Source organism: Phaenicophaeus curvirostris, chromosome 2 (assembly GCF_032191515.1).
Source record: "Phaenicophaeus curvirostris isolate KB17595 chromosome 2, BPBGC_Pcur_1.0, whole genome shotgun sequence".
Lineage (NCBI taxonomy): Eukaryota > Metazoa > Chordata > Aves > Cuculiformes > Cuculidae > Phaenicophaeus > Phaenicophaeus curvirostris.
This window is the reverse complement of record NC_091393.1, coordinates 100,159,246-100,173,156: the sequence shown is the minus strand read 5'-3', so window position 1 is coordinate 100,173,156 and position 13,911 is coordinate 100,159,246. Positions and strand designations below refer to the sequence as shown.

General features: G+C 38.4%; 1 protein-coding gene across 2 annotated transcripts in view; it reads left to right on the top strand.

The window, feature by feature from the left end:
* Positions 1-13,911, top strand: part of PLCB1 (phospholipase C beta 1) — a 411,722-nt gene that overhangs the window by 336,652 nt on the left and 61,159 nt on the right. For both annotated transcript variants that reach the window (XM_069850172.1, XM_069850173.1), the window contains exons 26-31: positions 725-944; positions 4,850-5,027; positions 7,172-7,248; positions 7,340-7,429; positions 9,692-9,749; positions 10,862-10,948. In XM_069850172.1, the coding sequence (XP_069706273.1) occupies positions 725-944; positions 4,850-5,027; positions 7,172-7,248; positions 7,340-7,429; positions 9,692-9,749; positions 10,862-10,948 (710 nt within the window). The remainder of the gene's footprint in view (positions 1-724; positions 945-4,849; positions 5,028-7,171; positions 7,249-7,339; positions 7,430-9,691; positions 9,750-10,861; positions 10,949-13,911) is intronic.

Here is a 13,911-nt window from a genome sequence, read left to right as displayed (position 1 = left end):
GGTGAATGTGCAGAGGTCAGGCTAGCAGCCCCTGAGCTTAGGCTGTGGTCTGGGTTCACAGAGCAGGGCATCCTTTATAGCTGCTGTTGTAGTGACAGCATTGGAGTGCAGTTTTTGGCATTTAGCTACTGATTTAGCTGGACTGGCAACCAACTGGCCATGATTCCTCTGATGGAAGGTCTCCACCAAGAGAGAAGTCAAGTCCTTCCCGAGATCCTGTGATGATACTGGGACAGATGCCTCCAGCTAAAGCCTGGGCAAGGCAGGAAAGGAGACGGCTGAAGCCCTATGTGTGAAGTGGGGTTAGGCATCAAGTGTGTTATGGAGCCCATCCAGAGAGAAGGGAGACTTGAAGTGGTGGTACAGCAGGTACAAGAAAAGATCCGTGGTCATATCTACATAAGATCGTGTTTCTATATGTTGGGCAAGAATATTTTTGATCTGAATGGAGTTGAGGAAAGGAATTACATGGTTTTATTTATATTGCTACACGTCTTGGTGTTTTAAATTTTTATCTCACTTCTATTCATATGAATAAAATTTGCCCCAATATTTTCAATCTGGTTAGCTTCTTTCCAGATATATTTTCTCACTTCAAGCTAGCACCTTTCCGTTACCAGCAGAAAACAAGCATGCTTTGTTTCATTCCTGCAATTACTGGGTTCCCTGATTGAAATTATACGTTGTTAGAAAATTGAAGTGGCTTTTGTTGTTATCATTATAGAAGTGGAAGCACAGACTATTGAGGAGCTAAAACAACAGAAGTCTTTTGTTAAGCTTCAGAAGAAGCACTACAAGGAAATGAAAGACCTTGTAAAGAGGCATCACAAGAAAACCACTGACCTTATCAAAGAACACACTGCAAAGTATAATGAAATCCAAAATGATTACCTGCGACGAAGAGCAGTTTTAGAAAAAACAGCAAAAAGAGACAGTAAGAAAAGGTATGTCGAATGTAGCTTTCCTGTTCTTGGTATTGGGGTACTCAGGTCTTCTTTTACACTAGACAATTATTATGGAGGTGACATTAGAGCACAGAAAAAGCGGCAAGATTCCTAGGTAAAATGAAGTCATGGTCTTTGATAGAGAAATAATGGGAAAAAGCCCTCTCCATGATGTGCTGTTTCTCTTCTTGAGGCCAAATAAGTTATTCACCATGTTTTACTTCTTTCCCTATAAATAAGGGTACACAATATTTCATAGAATCTCTAAGTTGGAAAAGACCTTTGAGATCATCAAGCCAACCATTCCTGTCCACTTCCAAGTCATATCCCTAATCACTTAATCTACCCGTCTTCTAAAGTCCTCCAGGGATGGTGACTCAACCACTGCCCTGGGCAGCTTGTTCCACTGCTTGATAACCCTTTCAGTTAAGAAATTTTTCCTGATGTCCAATCTGAACCTCCCCTGGTGCAACTTGAGGCCAATTCCCACTCTTCCTATCATCTATCACTTGGGAGAAAAGACCAACACCCATCTCTCTACAGCCGCCTTTCAGGCAGTTGTAGGCAGTGATAAGATCTCCCTTCAGTCTTCTCTTCTCTAGGCTGAACAACCCCAATTCCCTCAGCCACTCCTTGTAAGACTTGTTCTCCAGACCCTTCACCAGCTTCATCGCTCTTTTCTGGACATTATTCAGGATCTCGCTGTCTTTCTTGTAATGAGGGACCCAAAACTGAGCACAGTATTTGAGGTGCAGTCTCAGCAATGCCAAGTACGGGGTCACAATCACTTCTGTGGTCCTGCTGGCCAAGCTGTTTCTGATACAGACCAAAATGCCACTGGCCTCCTTGGCCACCTGGTCACACTGCTGATGCATATTCAGTCAGCTGTCAACCAACACCCTCAGGTCCTTCTCTGTCAGGCAGCTTTCTAGCCACTCTTCCTCAAGCCTGTAGTGTTTTGTGTCCCAAAGTATAAGATGACAGAAACACCTGAAAGTTATTAACATCTGACTAGTGTTTAAATTATGATTGATTTATACCACTTGGGGATCTCTTAGTGGTTACTTATCTTTGCCTCTGTGTGCACACCTCTTCTATGCTTTGTCTCTTTCTAAATCTTGCATTGCCCTGTCTCTTTGTGTGCTGATACGATTTTTATATTATTTGTTTAGGTAATAGTAAAAAAGGAGAGTAGCATTTATCTTCAGTTTAAAATACAAAAACTGTAATGAATCATTAATCTTCCATAATCATTGTCTTGTTCATATGGAAAGGAACTATACGTTAATAAAGATCAGTTCTTAACTCCTGGCAAAACACATACACGCATAGGCGCAACCAGTGTCTTGGTAACTGTGTCAGTTGGTAAGGGTACCCTCCCAAAATTTTATTTCTCCCATTAGTGCAGCATTCTCGTTGTAACATAACTGATTTTTTAAACTAATCAGATAAACACAAAAGTGCTGTAACTTTTATGCAAAATTGATGCAGCTGCAGTTCTTAAATATGAAGACATTGAATGAACCTGAAAAAATTGCTTGATACTTTTTGGCAGGAGACCAGAGAAAAAGGTTTCAAACGTGCTCTGGCTACTAACCTTGTTGATAGTACCTCTCATTGCAAGTGACTGGGATTCAGGCTGTAACTTGTCCCTAGGAAGGAGCTTATTCACTTATGCCTGCCTGTTGACAGAATGTCATTGGGCTTAATAAGAGCTTAACACTCACAATGTATCTATGTTGAGCTGGCCTCAGCTGTTGCCAGTTTTCAGGCTTCCAGGTTCTATACTTGAGTTTAACAAACTCTCTTAATGACTTGATTGTCAACTGCAAACACAGTGTTAGTTTATCTGCTGTGCTTTCCATTATCAGTGGAAAACAAAATAATGTCATATTTCTTTTCTCTAGCATATTCTATTGAAATCTAAGCAAAACCCAAACTGAATAAATAGTGACTAATTTATCTTGGATTTTTATTGCATTGTGTTCTGACCATAAATCATTCATAGTATCAGGCAATAAAACCCTGCAGTCTGCTATGAGGAGCTGTCACAGTGGTTTCAGAGATGGAAAGTTTTATGTGCAGATACAAAGAAATCTCAGGGTTAAAAAATCTGAAGTTGAATTTTAAAGAGACAGGAATGTATTTACATGTTTTTTTCAAATTTGCAAGTACATATTTTATCAAGCAGCAGACTTCTAATAGAATACCACATCCCAAGGAAAAAGGAGATTTTTAAAATTTTAAATTATTACTGAAGCTATTTGCCAGTAACTGCAAAGTATAAATCATTACTTCATCAGGAGCCCGTGTATCACATTGCCGTACAAATGTGTTGTCTCTGGTCAAAAGCAATCCATGTTTCATGGCCTTATGTAAAATGGAGCCAAGATTCTGTAAAACTATTGTCTATACAAGTTTTGAAGTGTTTATTTATACATGTGCACAAGTGTTTTGCTGGGATTGTTCAAAGCTTCTTTAATGACCATGTCCTTAAAAGGCAATCTTAGTGCTTTAGCTAACATTTAAAATAGGCCTTATTTTTTCCCCCAAAAAAATACAAGAGAAATGTCAGCTTTAAAATGTGTAGTATAATGGCATACTATGCAGAATTTATTATTCTTTAATGCTGTCTTCTGGCCCTGTATTTAGTTATCTTCACCTACCACACTCTACACCACTTAACCTCTTAGCGGAATATTCACATAAAAATAAAAATACAAGAAATAATAAGAGGCTGCCTTGGTTTGTATCTTCAGACTAATGAAAGAAGCTTCACATTATTTCAGTTGAAGTAACTCTGGTTGACAGCAGCTGCAAACTTGAACCTGGGCGAGAGAACAAAGGCAGCCAGAGTAGCAAGTTCTCTGCATTGTAATCTCTGCAAATTTCTGAGTAGCAGACTCATTTTTCTCACAGTGTCAGCCCTCTCTGTTCAAGGTTTTTCTGTTTTGTCCATCTCATGCACCATTCTGAGGTTTCCCAGGGACTTGATTTAACACCTGGGTACAGCAGTAACACAGCAGCATGGCAGAGACATGCTGTAATCTTTCTTTTTTTAAAAAAATGTTTTTCTTGGGTTTAGTTTAGTGCTGGCCTGAGAGTGATACTGCTGTTGCTGCTTATTTTTTCCTTGAGCAGGTCATCATGTCTCCTTTCACAATTAGATCTATCCTTCTTTCTGTCTTAAGAAAGAAAAAAAAAAAACATACCCAAAGCTGTTCCTTAGTGTTGCTTTTTACCTTCTTCACTGTATTTTTGGTCTGCTCCTGTGCCTTTCTGAGGTTTACTCCCCTCTGGGATGTTAACTTTCATCCTAAAGGCAGCAGTGACAGAGCACTTTCCTCTGTGTGTGCTATGCATGGCATTTCCTGAAGGGGGGAGAAAATACCAGACAAAGGGATGTTCCTACTCTTTGAAGCATTTTAACAATGTAGATTTTGAAGTTATGCTCTCATATTTATTGCTAAGTGTATGCAAAGATGACTTGGTTTTCAAAATACTTAGCATTCACCATTTCTGCTGAGGATTGTGCAGCTTTGAAGTTCAGTTTACATGTCTGGAAGTGAGTAAACAAGTTCCATGGGCATCTGTTTATGGGAAATCTTAGCAGCTGCATTTATAGCTCTTTTATACTAAGTTTGATTCGCACCACCACTGTGAGTGAGTGAAATGGGGTTTAAAAGCAATAGCCATACCACGTTAATTAACACTTTTTTTTCCCCTAAAAGATTAAATTGTTGGACTTACTAGAGCTAAAATTGTCTTCCCACCCTATATATGGTGCTGAGAAAATTCTTAATGGGCTACATATAACCAGCTGCCTTAATAAGAAGGCTTAAATATGGGGCAAAGCGTATATGCTTAGTGACTTAGACCTTAGTGGGCTGTGTGTGTCTTTGCAGGTCTGAAACAGGCAGCCCAGACCACAGTTCAACTATTGAACAGGAATTGGCTGCGCTGGACTCTGAAATGACCCAGAAGCTAGTCGAGCTGAAGGAGAAGCAACAGCAGCAGCTGCTGAATCTCCGTCAGGAGCAGTATTATAGTGAAAAGTACCAGAAACGAGAGCACATTAAGCTGGTACGTTTCTTATGTCGTCTGCTTTTCTTTAGCGATCTCAGTGTGAGTAATGAAAGCAGCATAACGTTATGGGGAGCTTCCTCCTACCTTGAGTCCATTTCAGAGGTTGATTTCCCTGTGGTCTACTGGAGCTTCAAAGGGTTGTTGTGTCACTTTGTCACTAACACTTCTAACAACTCAGGAGGCTTTGGATGCAAGGCAGAAAGGCAACTGGATTGTTACTACTTTAAAGCAGAGAGTCCTTACCTCTTGTTACATAAGTCTCAGTTTACTGCAGCTTTTGGATGATGTTCCCATTTTGTTCTGCAACTTTTTTAGACGTACAACACTCAAGGAGGCAGAATTAGCTGGAAAATAAATTGAAGTCTAAATAAACGAAAATAGGTTGAAATGTTCCTCAAGGCACGGAGTTGGGCCAAACGGTGTTCCTGTTGCAGATGAGTGCTTTAAGAGGATGCAGAACATAATCTGTATATGGTAAAGAAATATTTTGTGTCCATCAGTCCAAGCCAGCTTGTGTTTTTACAGCTGGAGTTTTGCTGACAGCTTGTGGTGGGCTGACCCTGGTAGGATCGTAGGCCCTCTGAGCTGAAATAGAGGATCTTGGGAAGATGGTAGATGGTGCTGCTGGATATTCTCAGGCAGAAAAGAACATTTTTACGGGGTGTTGCGGGAGCGCAAACTGTTTCCCAGCTCCAGAATATCCTCTCTCACAATTTTTTTTTATTTTATGATGATTTGCATCATTAGTGTTTGGAGAAGGATTTGTTTACTCTGCCCTGCCATCCAAAACGAGCAGGTCAGAGGAGTGATATGCATGGATATCACTCAGCAAGGCCTTTTCACAAATTATTTCCCATGGATCATAGCATGGTTCTGCAGTTCCCAAGCAGTGCCTTATTTATCATGAAGCTGTATGTGAATCACTTCAGGATTGCCCAGCGGGAGCTGCTCCACCGTGGGTGTGTAGAAACCATTATTTGTGCTGCAGGGAGAGAGCCCACATTCAAGTAACAGTTGCTGGCTGCATCTCAGGGATTTTAATTTTTATGAAAACAAGCCATTTTGGATCCACATAGTTGGGCTCATGTTGTAAGCTAGTTTATTTCTTATTTTAAAATGTAAAATGGCATTTCTCAAAGCAGCGTTACATTTTCAGTATTGTCTGGTTAGGTAGTGTCAGGATAAATTCATATTTTAGCACAGAAAATGCAGAGAGTTATCCCTCTGAGCAGCGCAGGAGTTAATATTCTGATTAAAATCTGCTTGGTAGCCAAGAGATTTTTTCTGATGTCTTTCTTTTAGAGGAGAGCTTATTATTGGTATCTTTATTCTTTTATCTAAGGAATGAAAAGCTGGATCATGCTAGCTAGGCACTATTATACATTCTCTGGTTCATCATCTTGAGAGAATTGTTTTACAGAATCAGATTCAAACCAGATTGGTCCCATTTCTGAGTTTAATTTACTATTCACTGAACTTGCACACATGCCCTGTCCATGTGCCCACTCCCACCAGCATCGCCACCACCAGCACGCTTTTTTTGTTAGCAGATTCATCAGGAATAAGATTGATCACAATCATACCAAGAGCTCAGATTTTTTGAAAACAGTATTCTGTGTTCAAAACGTAGGCTAAGCTTAGCTTTCTTAGCTATCATGCATGTATTCTCATATTCACCTGACCACCCTGAAGTCCAAGCTGTTCCATGTAATAATGCTCAGTGCATGAGGAATGTTCTCGGCACTCACAGAGAACCTTAAGTATTCAATCACACTGGAATTCAGTTTGTAATTTGTATTGCATAAATTTGGTTTGTAATCATTTATAAATTATCACAGGCATTTTAATTTTCCTAGCAAAGGTAAAATCTGCAAAATATATTTGGATTTTACATTTAATATTCTGAGACTGCATCAACTTGATGTAGAGAAGTAGTAGTTTTTGTATAAGTTGAAGATACACAAGTCTGGCTGAACCTCAGAATTTAAAGATGAATTTACAACACTAGGTTTTGATCATTGGTAATTAATCAGGGAATGATATAAAACTTTGACATCTCCTACAGACTTTTGAAGAGACTTAGATGCATGCATCTTTAGGTGAAAATACATGGTTTGATTTCTTGGGATTATTTTTTTTAGCTTATCCAGAAGTTGACAGATGTAGCAGAGGAGTGTCAGAACAGCCAGCTAAAGAAACTGAAAGAAACGTGTGAAAAGTAAGGTGCTCTTCCCCTTATAATTGATTACTCCTCTGTGTAGGTTTTGTTTGGATGCATTTTGAACTTGCCTTTGTTTTTTATACTTTAGAGAAAAGAAAGAATTGAAGAAAAAAATGGACAAGAAGAGGCAGGAGAAGATCACAGAAGCAAAATCCAAGGATAAAAATCAAATGGAAGAGTAAGTATATCCCTGGATCTATATCATTTTATGTTATGAGGAGACATGAGGTTTTTCACAACTGGAAAATCAAAGAAAGGTCTTAACCCTAAATAGAAGGCAGCCTTTAGTCAGACTGTAATACCTCACCAGGGCAGTGGAGTCCTTCTTCCGCTGATACTAATTTAATTTCCTGAGACTAATCTAATCTCCTGTTCTGGGAGCATTGAGGGTCTGGGTCAGCTGCAAAGGTGCTGGTGTGTGGTATGGGACTTGCCTATGAGTGGCACAGTGGAGTGATTCACCAAGATGCTATTAATCCAGACACTGTTCCTCTGAGTATAAACAGACTTAGTGGCTTCAGTTCCTGCAGGGTTTGATTTCACCTTAACTTAGCTTTTTATTTTTGAGTTATCTTTTCTTCTTAACTCCGTTAAAGTTGTTCTCTGGAAGAAATAGCAGCAACACATTGGAAAATTTGCTCTACTTTTCTGATAAATTCCCCTCAGATGCTGTGCTACTGATTCTTCTCTAGTGACAGTGTTGTACAGTGTTCAGTTACTTCGAGTAGGAGAGAGAGGGGAAAGCTGAGCTCTGAGAGTCTAGTTTCTGTGAACAGGAACAAGAATATTAATTTAATTTATGCACCAACAAACAATACAAACTGTTGTTTTGAAAGTTGATTGTATTTTTCCCAAGGGCAAGCAGCTCAAAAAGAAATTGGAGCATTTTAATGTTGCACCATTTGCTGGGATATTCTCGTTACCAGCCTTTAGTAACATTTAAGGACAGTTAAAAATACAGAAGGAAAAAAAAATAAAATTCCAGAATATCTGAGTTTTACCATGTAACAGAGATGCAACTATGTTTGGTTGCTGCAGGTAAAAAGGTTTATGCAGGTTTTGGAGCCTATGAACATGGAGTCTGTGTATTTGTTAACACTGAAAGAAGGTCACACAAACTGAACCGAATCACATAATTTAAGAATTTATATTATAGACTTTTAACGAACATGTTAGGAAAAAAAAGGTAACAAAATGGAATAAATGGAATAACTGATTATGAAAAAAAGAGAGAAATACTTATTATAATTAGAGTTGGTCAGAGGGCGTGGAAGTCATACTAGAAAAAAAGTGGTTAGTCATTATGAAAATGTTGTAGCAGTAAAAATCAATTGCAATAGGAAATGATTTGCTGAGAGGTTAATGGGGCACTAGTGAGTGAGAAAGGCTCAGGAAAAGGCAAGTACAAATGCTTTTTTGTCTTCCTTTTATTTTTTTCTCATTTTTTCCCAAGGGCTTTCCTTTGCCAGGCTTTTTGAAGAGCCCTTGGGGGAAGTGAGATGGGAACTACATAGGAAACTCAGCTTTCCTCTGTCAAGTGACACAGTTTGTCCTTATTCTCACAGCAGGACAGACAATAGCAAGACCTTCTAGTGAATCCCATTTGAGTCATTCAGGCGAGGCTGCTGTTTGTTTAAACCTTTTACACAAATTTGGGAAAGATTATTACACAGAGATAATGCATTGTATTAATTGTTACTTAAATTTTCTAATTGCTACATGCACCCAGGGATTGTATAACTACCTAAAACCATCAAATTTTAATGCTACCTGAATAGATAGAAATTCCTGTAATTAGGTTTTAGAGTACTGTTCTGAATCCGATCAACTCAAGTATCCACAAGTTGTTATTTTATGTGCATTTATCTCTTTGGGGATCTCATCTTCAGCTTTTGATCAAAGGTTACCAAATAACTATCTCCCAGAGTCACTTAAAGCTCATGTATTTCCTCTAAGTTCAGCTTTATGGGGTTTACATAGCAAAGCTGGGAATGGAAGTCAAATCTGCCCTTCTCTTCGTGGGAAGTTTGATGATGGTATGTCATCAGCAGTATCTGCTCACTGACAGAGACAATTTCTCTGCTGTATAAAACCGCCACAATGTGGCAGTGTGCATCTACTGATGATCATGCGCCCTCCTACACTGACATTTTGGCCTTAAGGAACAGCACCATCACTTTGAAGATGTGGCAATATCCTACGGGAAAAGCGTGTTGTGAAAGAGCAAGAGAGTTTGTTGTGATCTGTCATAGGGAGGTCTAAAGCCCTCATACAATAAAGATGTACCCTGTTATGAAACATGTATTCAGGATGTGGATAAAAGTTAAGTAGGCAGATCTGTACATTCAAACTATAACCTTACTTATTTTGTAATGGGGGGAATTAAAATATAGTGATGTGATTTATTGATTACAATAACTTGCTGATTGCTTCTCCCCAGAGAGAAGACCGAAATGATTCGATCGTATATCCAGGAGGTTGTGCAGTACATAAAGCGGGTATGTCAAGCCATACATTTATTTTCCATTTTAGGGGGTTAAATGTTGGCTTTCATATTTCAGGTCCTATTAAACTGCAGACTCTAAGCTTCAGTATCACAATTCTGCAAGTGCCAATTTTTAACAGATGCACAATAGACTCCTCGTCACTAGAATTTCAGACAGAACTTGTTTAATTGTTAGTCAGTGTTTGGAGAATGGTGCTAAGAGGGGCAGATTTTAATACGGTTATTATTCCATCTTTGAATAGCCTCTGTTTATTCATGGTAAAGGTACCAATTTTTTTAACTGACTTCCTGTCTCATCAATGCAAAGTTTGCATAAGGAACTCTGAAAGTCGATAAACATTTAATTGCAGAGTATATTTTAACCTTAATTACTTTTACAGTTACTGAAATGCAAAAAACATTCTATGATCTCTGTAAATACAAGTCAGACAATTCTGTTGCAGATGTTAGCTTTTCTGAAGCTATGGGTGATTTGCACTGGACTGAAAGTGCACACCACAGTGCTTTGAAGTCTGAAATCACTATGAAACATATACCACTACTGAATTTTTTCTTAATTTCAGTGCAGAGAGAGTTCAGTTCAAAAGTTGGCCCATGTTTTTACTCTCAGAGGCCTTGGTTCAGTAAGCAACCAAAAGAATTAGCAAATTAAGTATGTTTAATTCCTGTTGGAGTCAGACACATGTCTGAGTGCTTTATTAAATGAGGCCTCAAATTTATCAGCATGTTCATTTAGGACTCTAGGATGCAAATCCTATTCTTCTGGGAACAGGGTCCCGCTTGCGCAACTCATACAGTGAAAGCTAAAGCAAAATAATATGATATTGAAAAATACATTATGCTTTTAATATCATTAGAAGTCTACAGTAAGTCCCTTAGACATTTTTGATTATAAATCCTATGTCTGAAATCTGAGATATATTGTCCACATAAAATTGTTAGAGCAGCTCTGCTTGTGACGATGGTATGTGAGTTTATATTAGAATTACTCATAGATTTGATGATAACATTTTAATTTTGATGGATGAAGTATTTGTTGGAGAACAGGTAGGAAAGTGAGGATGCACAATCTCTAAGAAAAGATTCTTTGCTATTTTCTTACAGCTAGAAGATGCTCAGAGTAAAAGACAGGAGAAACTTGTAGAAAAACACAAGGAGATTCGTCAGCAAATACTGGATGAAAAACCTAAGGTAAAGAGTTTTTGAACATATGTTATATTGCTAAAAAGTGTCCTTTGGGAAAGAAAGTGCTCTTACAGCAGGTAGGCTGATGTTTATACGTGAGAAAGTCCATTCATGGCATCATAGCCATTGTCTGTAATATGCAGAATGAAAAAAGACAAGTAGCAGCCTACCATGGAGCACCACTTCAAGTCAAGATGTCACATAATGTGGTTTATTTTTTTAGGATTCATATTGTTAAAAAGCTTTCAGTTGTGGTTGGTGCTTCTGACCAGCAGAGTGTGCCCTTCACTTTATTGTGCTTTAGCGGTACGAAACCAAAACACAGTTTACATTGAAAAGAAAAAGAGATATCTTTTTAGCATGCTTGCCACAGCTATTTGTAATAACTTATGTGAATATATTTTTGTGGAAAACCACGACCATTTTTGTAATACTGCTCAATATTCTACATTGCTTGCTGGATTTCCTCTGTTTAATCTTATGCACTGCATCTAAATGTGATCTTCTGAAATATGGTTTTTGATTCTAAAGATTGCTGGCTGACTCTTGCTCCTAGTGAAGCTGATGGTACTTTTGCCATTGACTTCAGCAGAGAAGGTTAAGAGTCCTCCACCTGTACTTGATTTTCCTGTGGAAGGCCTAGGTAACTGCTGTATGGAAGGAGAACAGTTTTCAGCAGAGTTCATATCCAAGTATGATTCTTCACAGCCCATTATATCATGTCTGCTTTTGGTTTTTCCTGCACTTGCTCCAATGTGTGTTCTAGGCTTCACTTTTCATTTGTTGTCTGTGTCCACAGTCCTTATGTTGCCATCTGTGTATTGAAGCTTGAATTCTAGCATTGGGTGTCAGCTAATCAGTGTTGTCATGTCCATTCTGTGAACTATCCAGAATATAAATTAGGCTAAGGTCTGAATAGCTAAAAGTTTATAATAGTTTGGAAAAATAAAAATGTTTGCATTTGTTATTTTCCACTTGTCCATTTAAAATCATGTTTATAAATAAACTGGAACTTTTCAGTGTTGTGTGCATTTGGGTATAAAGACTTTGCATAATATTATGTTTTATATTTGGTGCTCTAGGATCATGAGTTTCTCAGGGCTGTGAACAAAAAAGACTGGAATTTAAATGCTGGAATTGTACATTTCAAAGAATAATCTGCTAGTACTTCAGACACTGGCTTTTCACAAATACGTGGGCACTTGATTGCTTCTCTGTGTCTGCATCCTTTCTTCTTTTTTTCTTGGATTTTTTTTTCTCTAGTTTATCAATTTACTGAAAAATAGCATAAAGCCCTGAAAATTTATCACTAAGGACTCGGGTTGCATTTTGAAAGATCGTGCTGGACCGGTAGTGTTAGACTCTTCTATCAGCTGTCTACATGCCAAGTGTTAGGTCATGGCACAGAGCAGCTCCAGATCCCTTGTCTTCCCCTGCATGTGGCCATCAGTTAGAAGTGCTGCAGTAATCAGCCCTCCTCGATTTCCTCTGAGAAAACCCTCTGCAGTAATGTGACTCACAGGGCCTGGCTGCAGGCTTTTTTTTCCTTTCCCACATACTGAAACGGGCAGACTTTGCTGAATTTATGGTGGTGTGTGCCTCTTGCTGGCATGAGAGGATGTAGGCAAAACATAATTACTCATTTTATTAAGTCTTTTTTAATGTTTTGCTTCATGTTCATATTTCATATCCATATTTGCTTCCTTAGTGACAGGGCCTATGATATAAAATAGATCAAATTATTTCCCAGCTGAGAAAAACCAATGTATTTTATGCAAACAGCAGCCTTTCTAGAGGCAGCTTTTTCAAAAGGCTAATCTCTCATGCTTCGTTATTCAAACACCCACTCAAATTTATGCTAGCTGTATTAAAAGGGGTTTCTGGCAGTATCAACTCAACTCCAAAACAAAGAGTTGAGTATATTAAGAGGGAAAGAATTTTTTGTATTTTAACCAGTAATTCCTTTGGAGACAGATTTGCTACCATCAATCACTGTCATTCAGTTATTTAATAGTGACTCACAGTTTGTTGTGTTATGACTTTGTGCATAGAGTTCTGTCATAGCCAGGAAGAATATCGTTTCACAAAATGTTGCCAACACACTGCCACACCAGTGAGGGGTTTGAGGACTGGTTTTCTAGTTTGCAGCTTCCTTTATTGCGGTGTGCGTAGGTCGCCAGAGGAAAATTTCCCTTAGAGTACTGACATTTTAGAAAACAGATTTTAGAAAGTGCACAAACTGGATGCAAATTAGTTGCCTGTACTGGAGGCAGGAGGCTTCCTTTTTGTTTAAAATATCATATGTTTAGATGGAAGTCCTTCACTCAGAACTGATTTATACCCTTAAACTCTGCCTCTACCTCATACTTATAATTTTTAATGGTTGGATGTGGGACTGTTTTGCAGCTTTCATTTGCAGGGCTATTGTGTAATAAAAAGCTTTCTTCTCATATAAAAGTTGGAGGCTTTAGTTCCCAAAGTGATACTGTTTGGCAAAAGGCTGGAAATAGTTCTTCAGCTTCTTGTTCTGCTGAACTCAGAGTAGGCATTGGATCTAACAGGCCCAAAATTTCATACTGTATCTGTGTAAGTAATGAGGATATCTTTATGACAAACTAGTCTCTGATGCTGTAGAAACTTAGCAAGTATTATCGTCAAATCTGTGTGTATGTGCATGGAAACGGGCCAACTACTCCCACAAATGTTTGGAAAAGGAGACAGTCACATCACTGAGAAGTCAAATACTGACTAACTCTAGGTCACAAAATTTCTAACTTGCCATTTTCTTGAAAGCACAGTGGAAACAAAGTTCAAATGCTCTCCTGTTATTATCTTCTACCTTTATTATCAGCAACAGCTTGTATTTCTTTTCTCCCTCATTCCAATTCTTTGTCTCCTTCTCTTAGTCATTGGTAGGCATTAAGCTTGTCCTGTCCTTATAATCTTCCCTTTGGGCATTTATTCTGCAT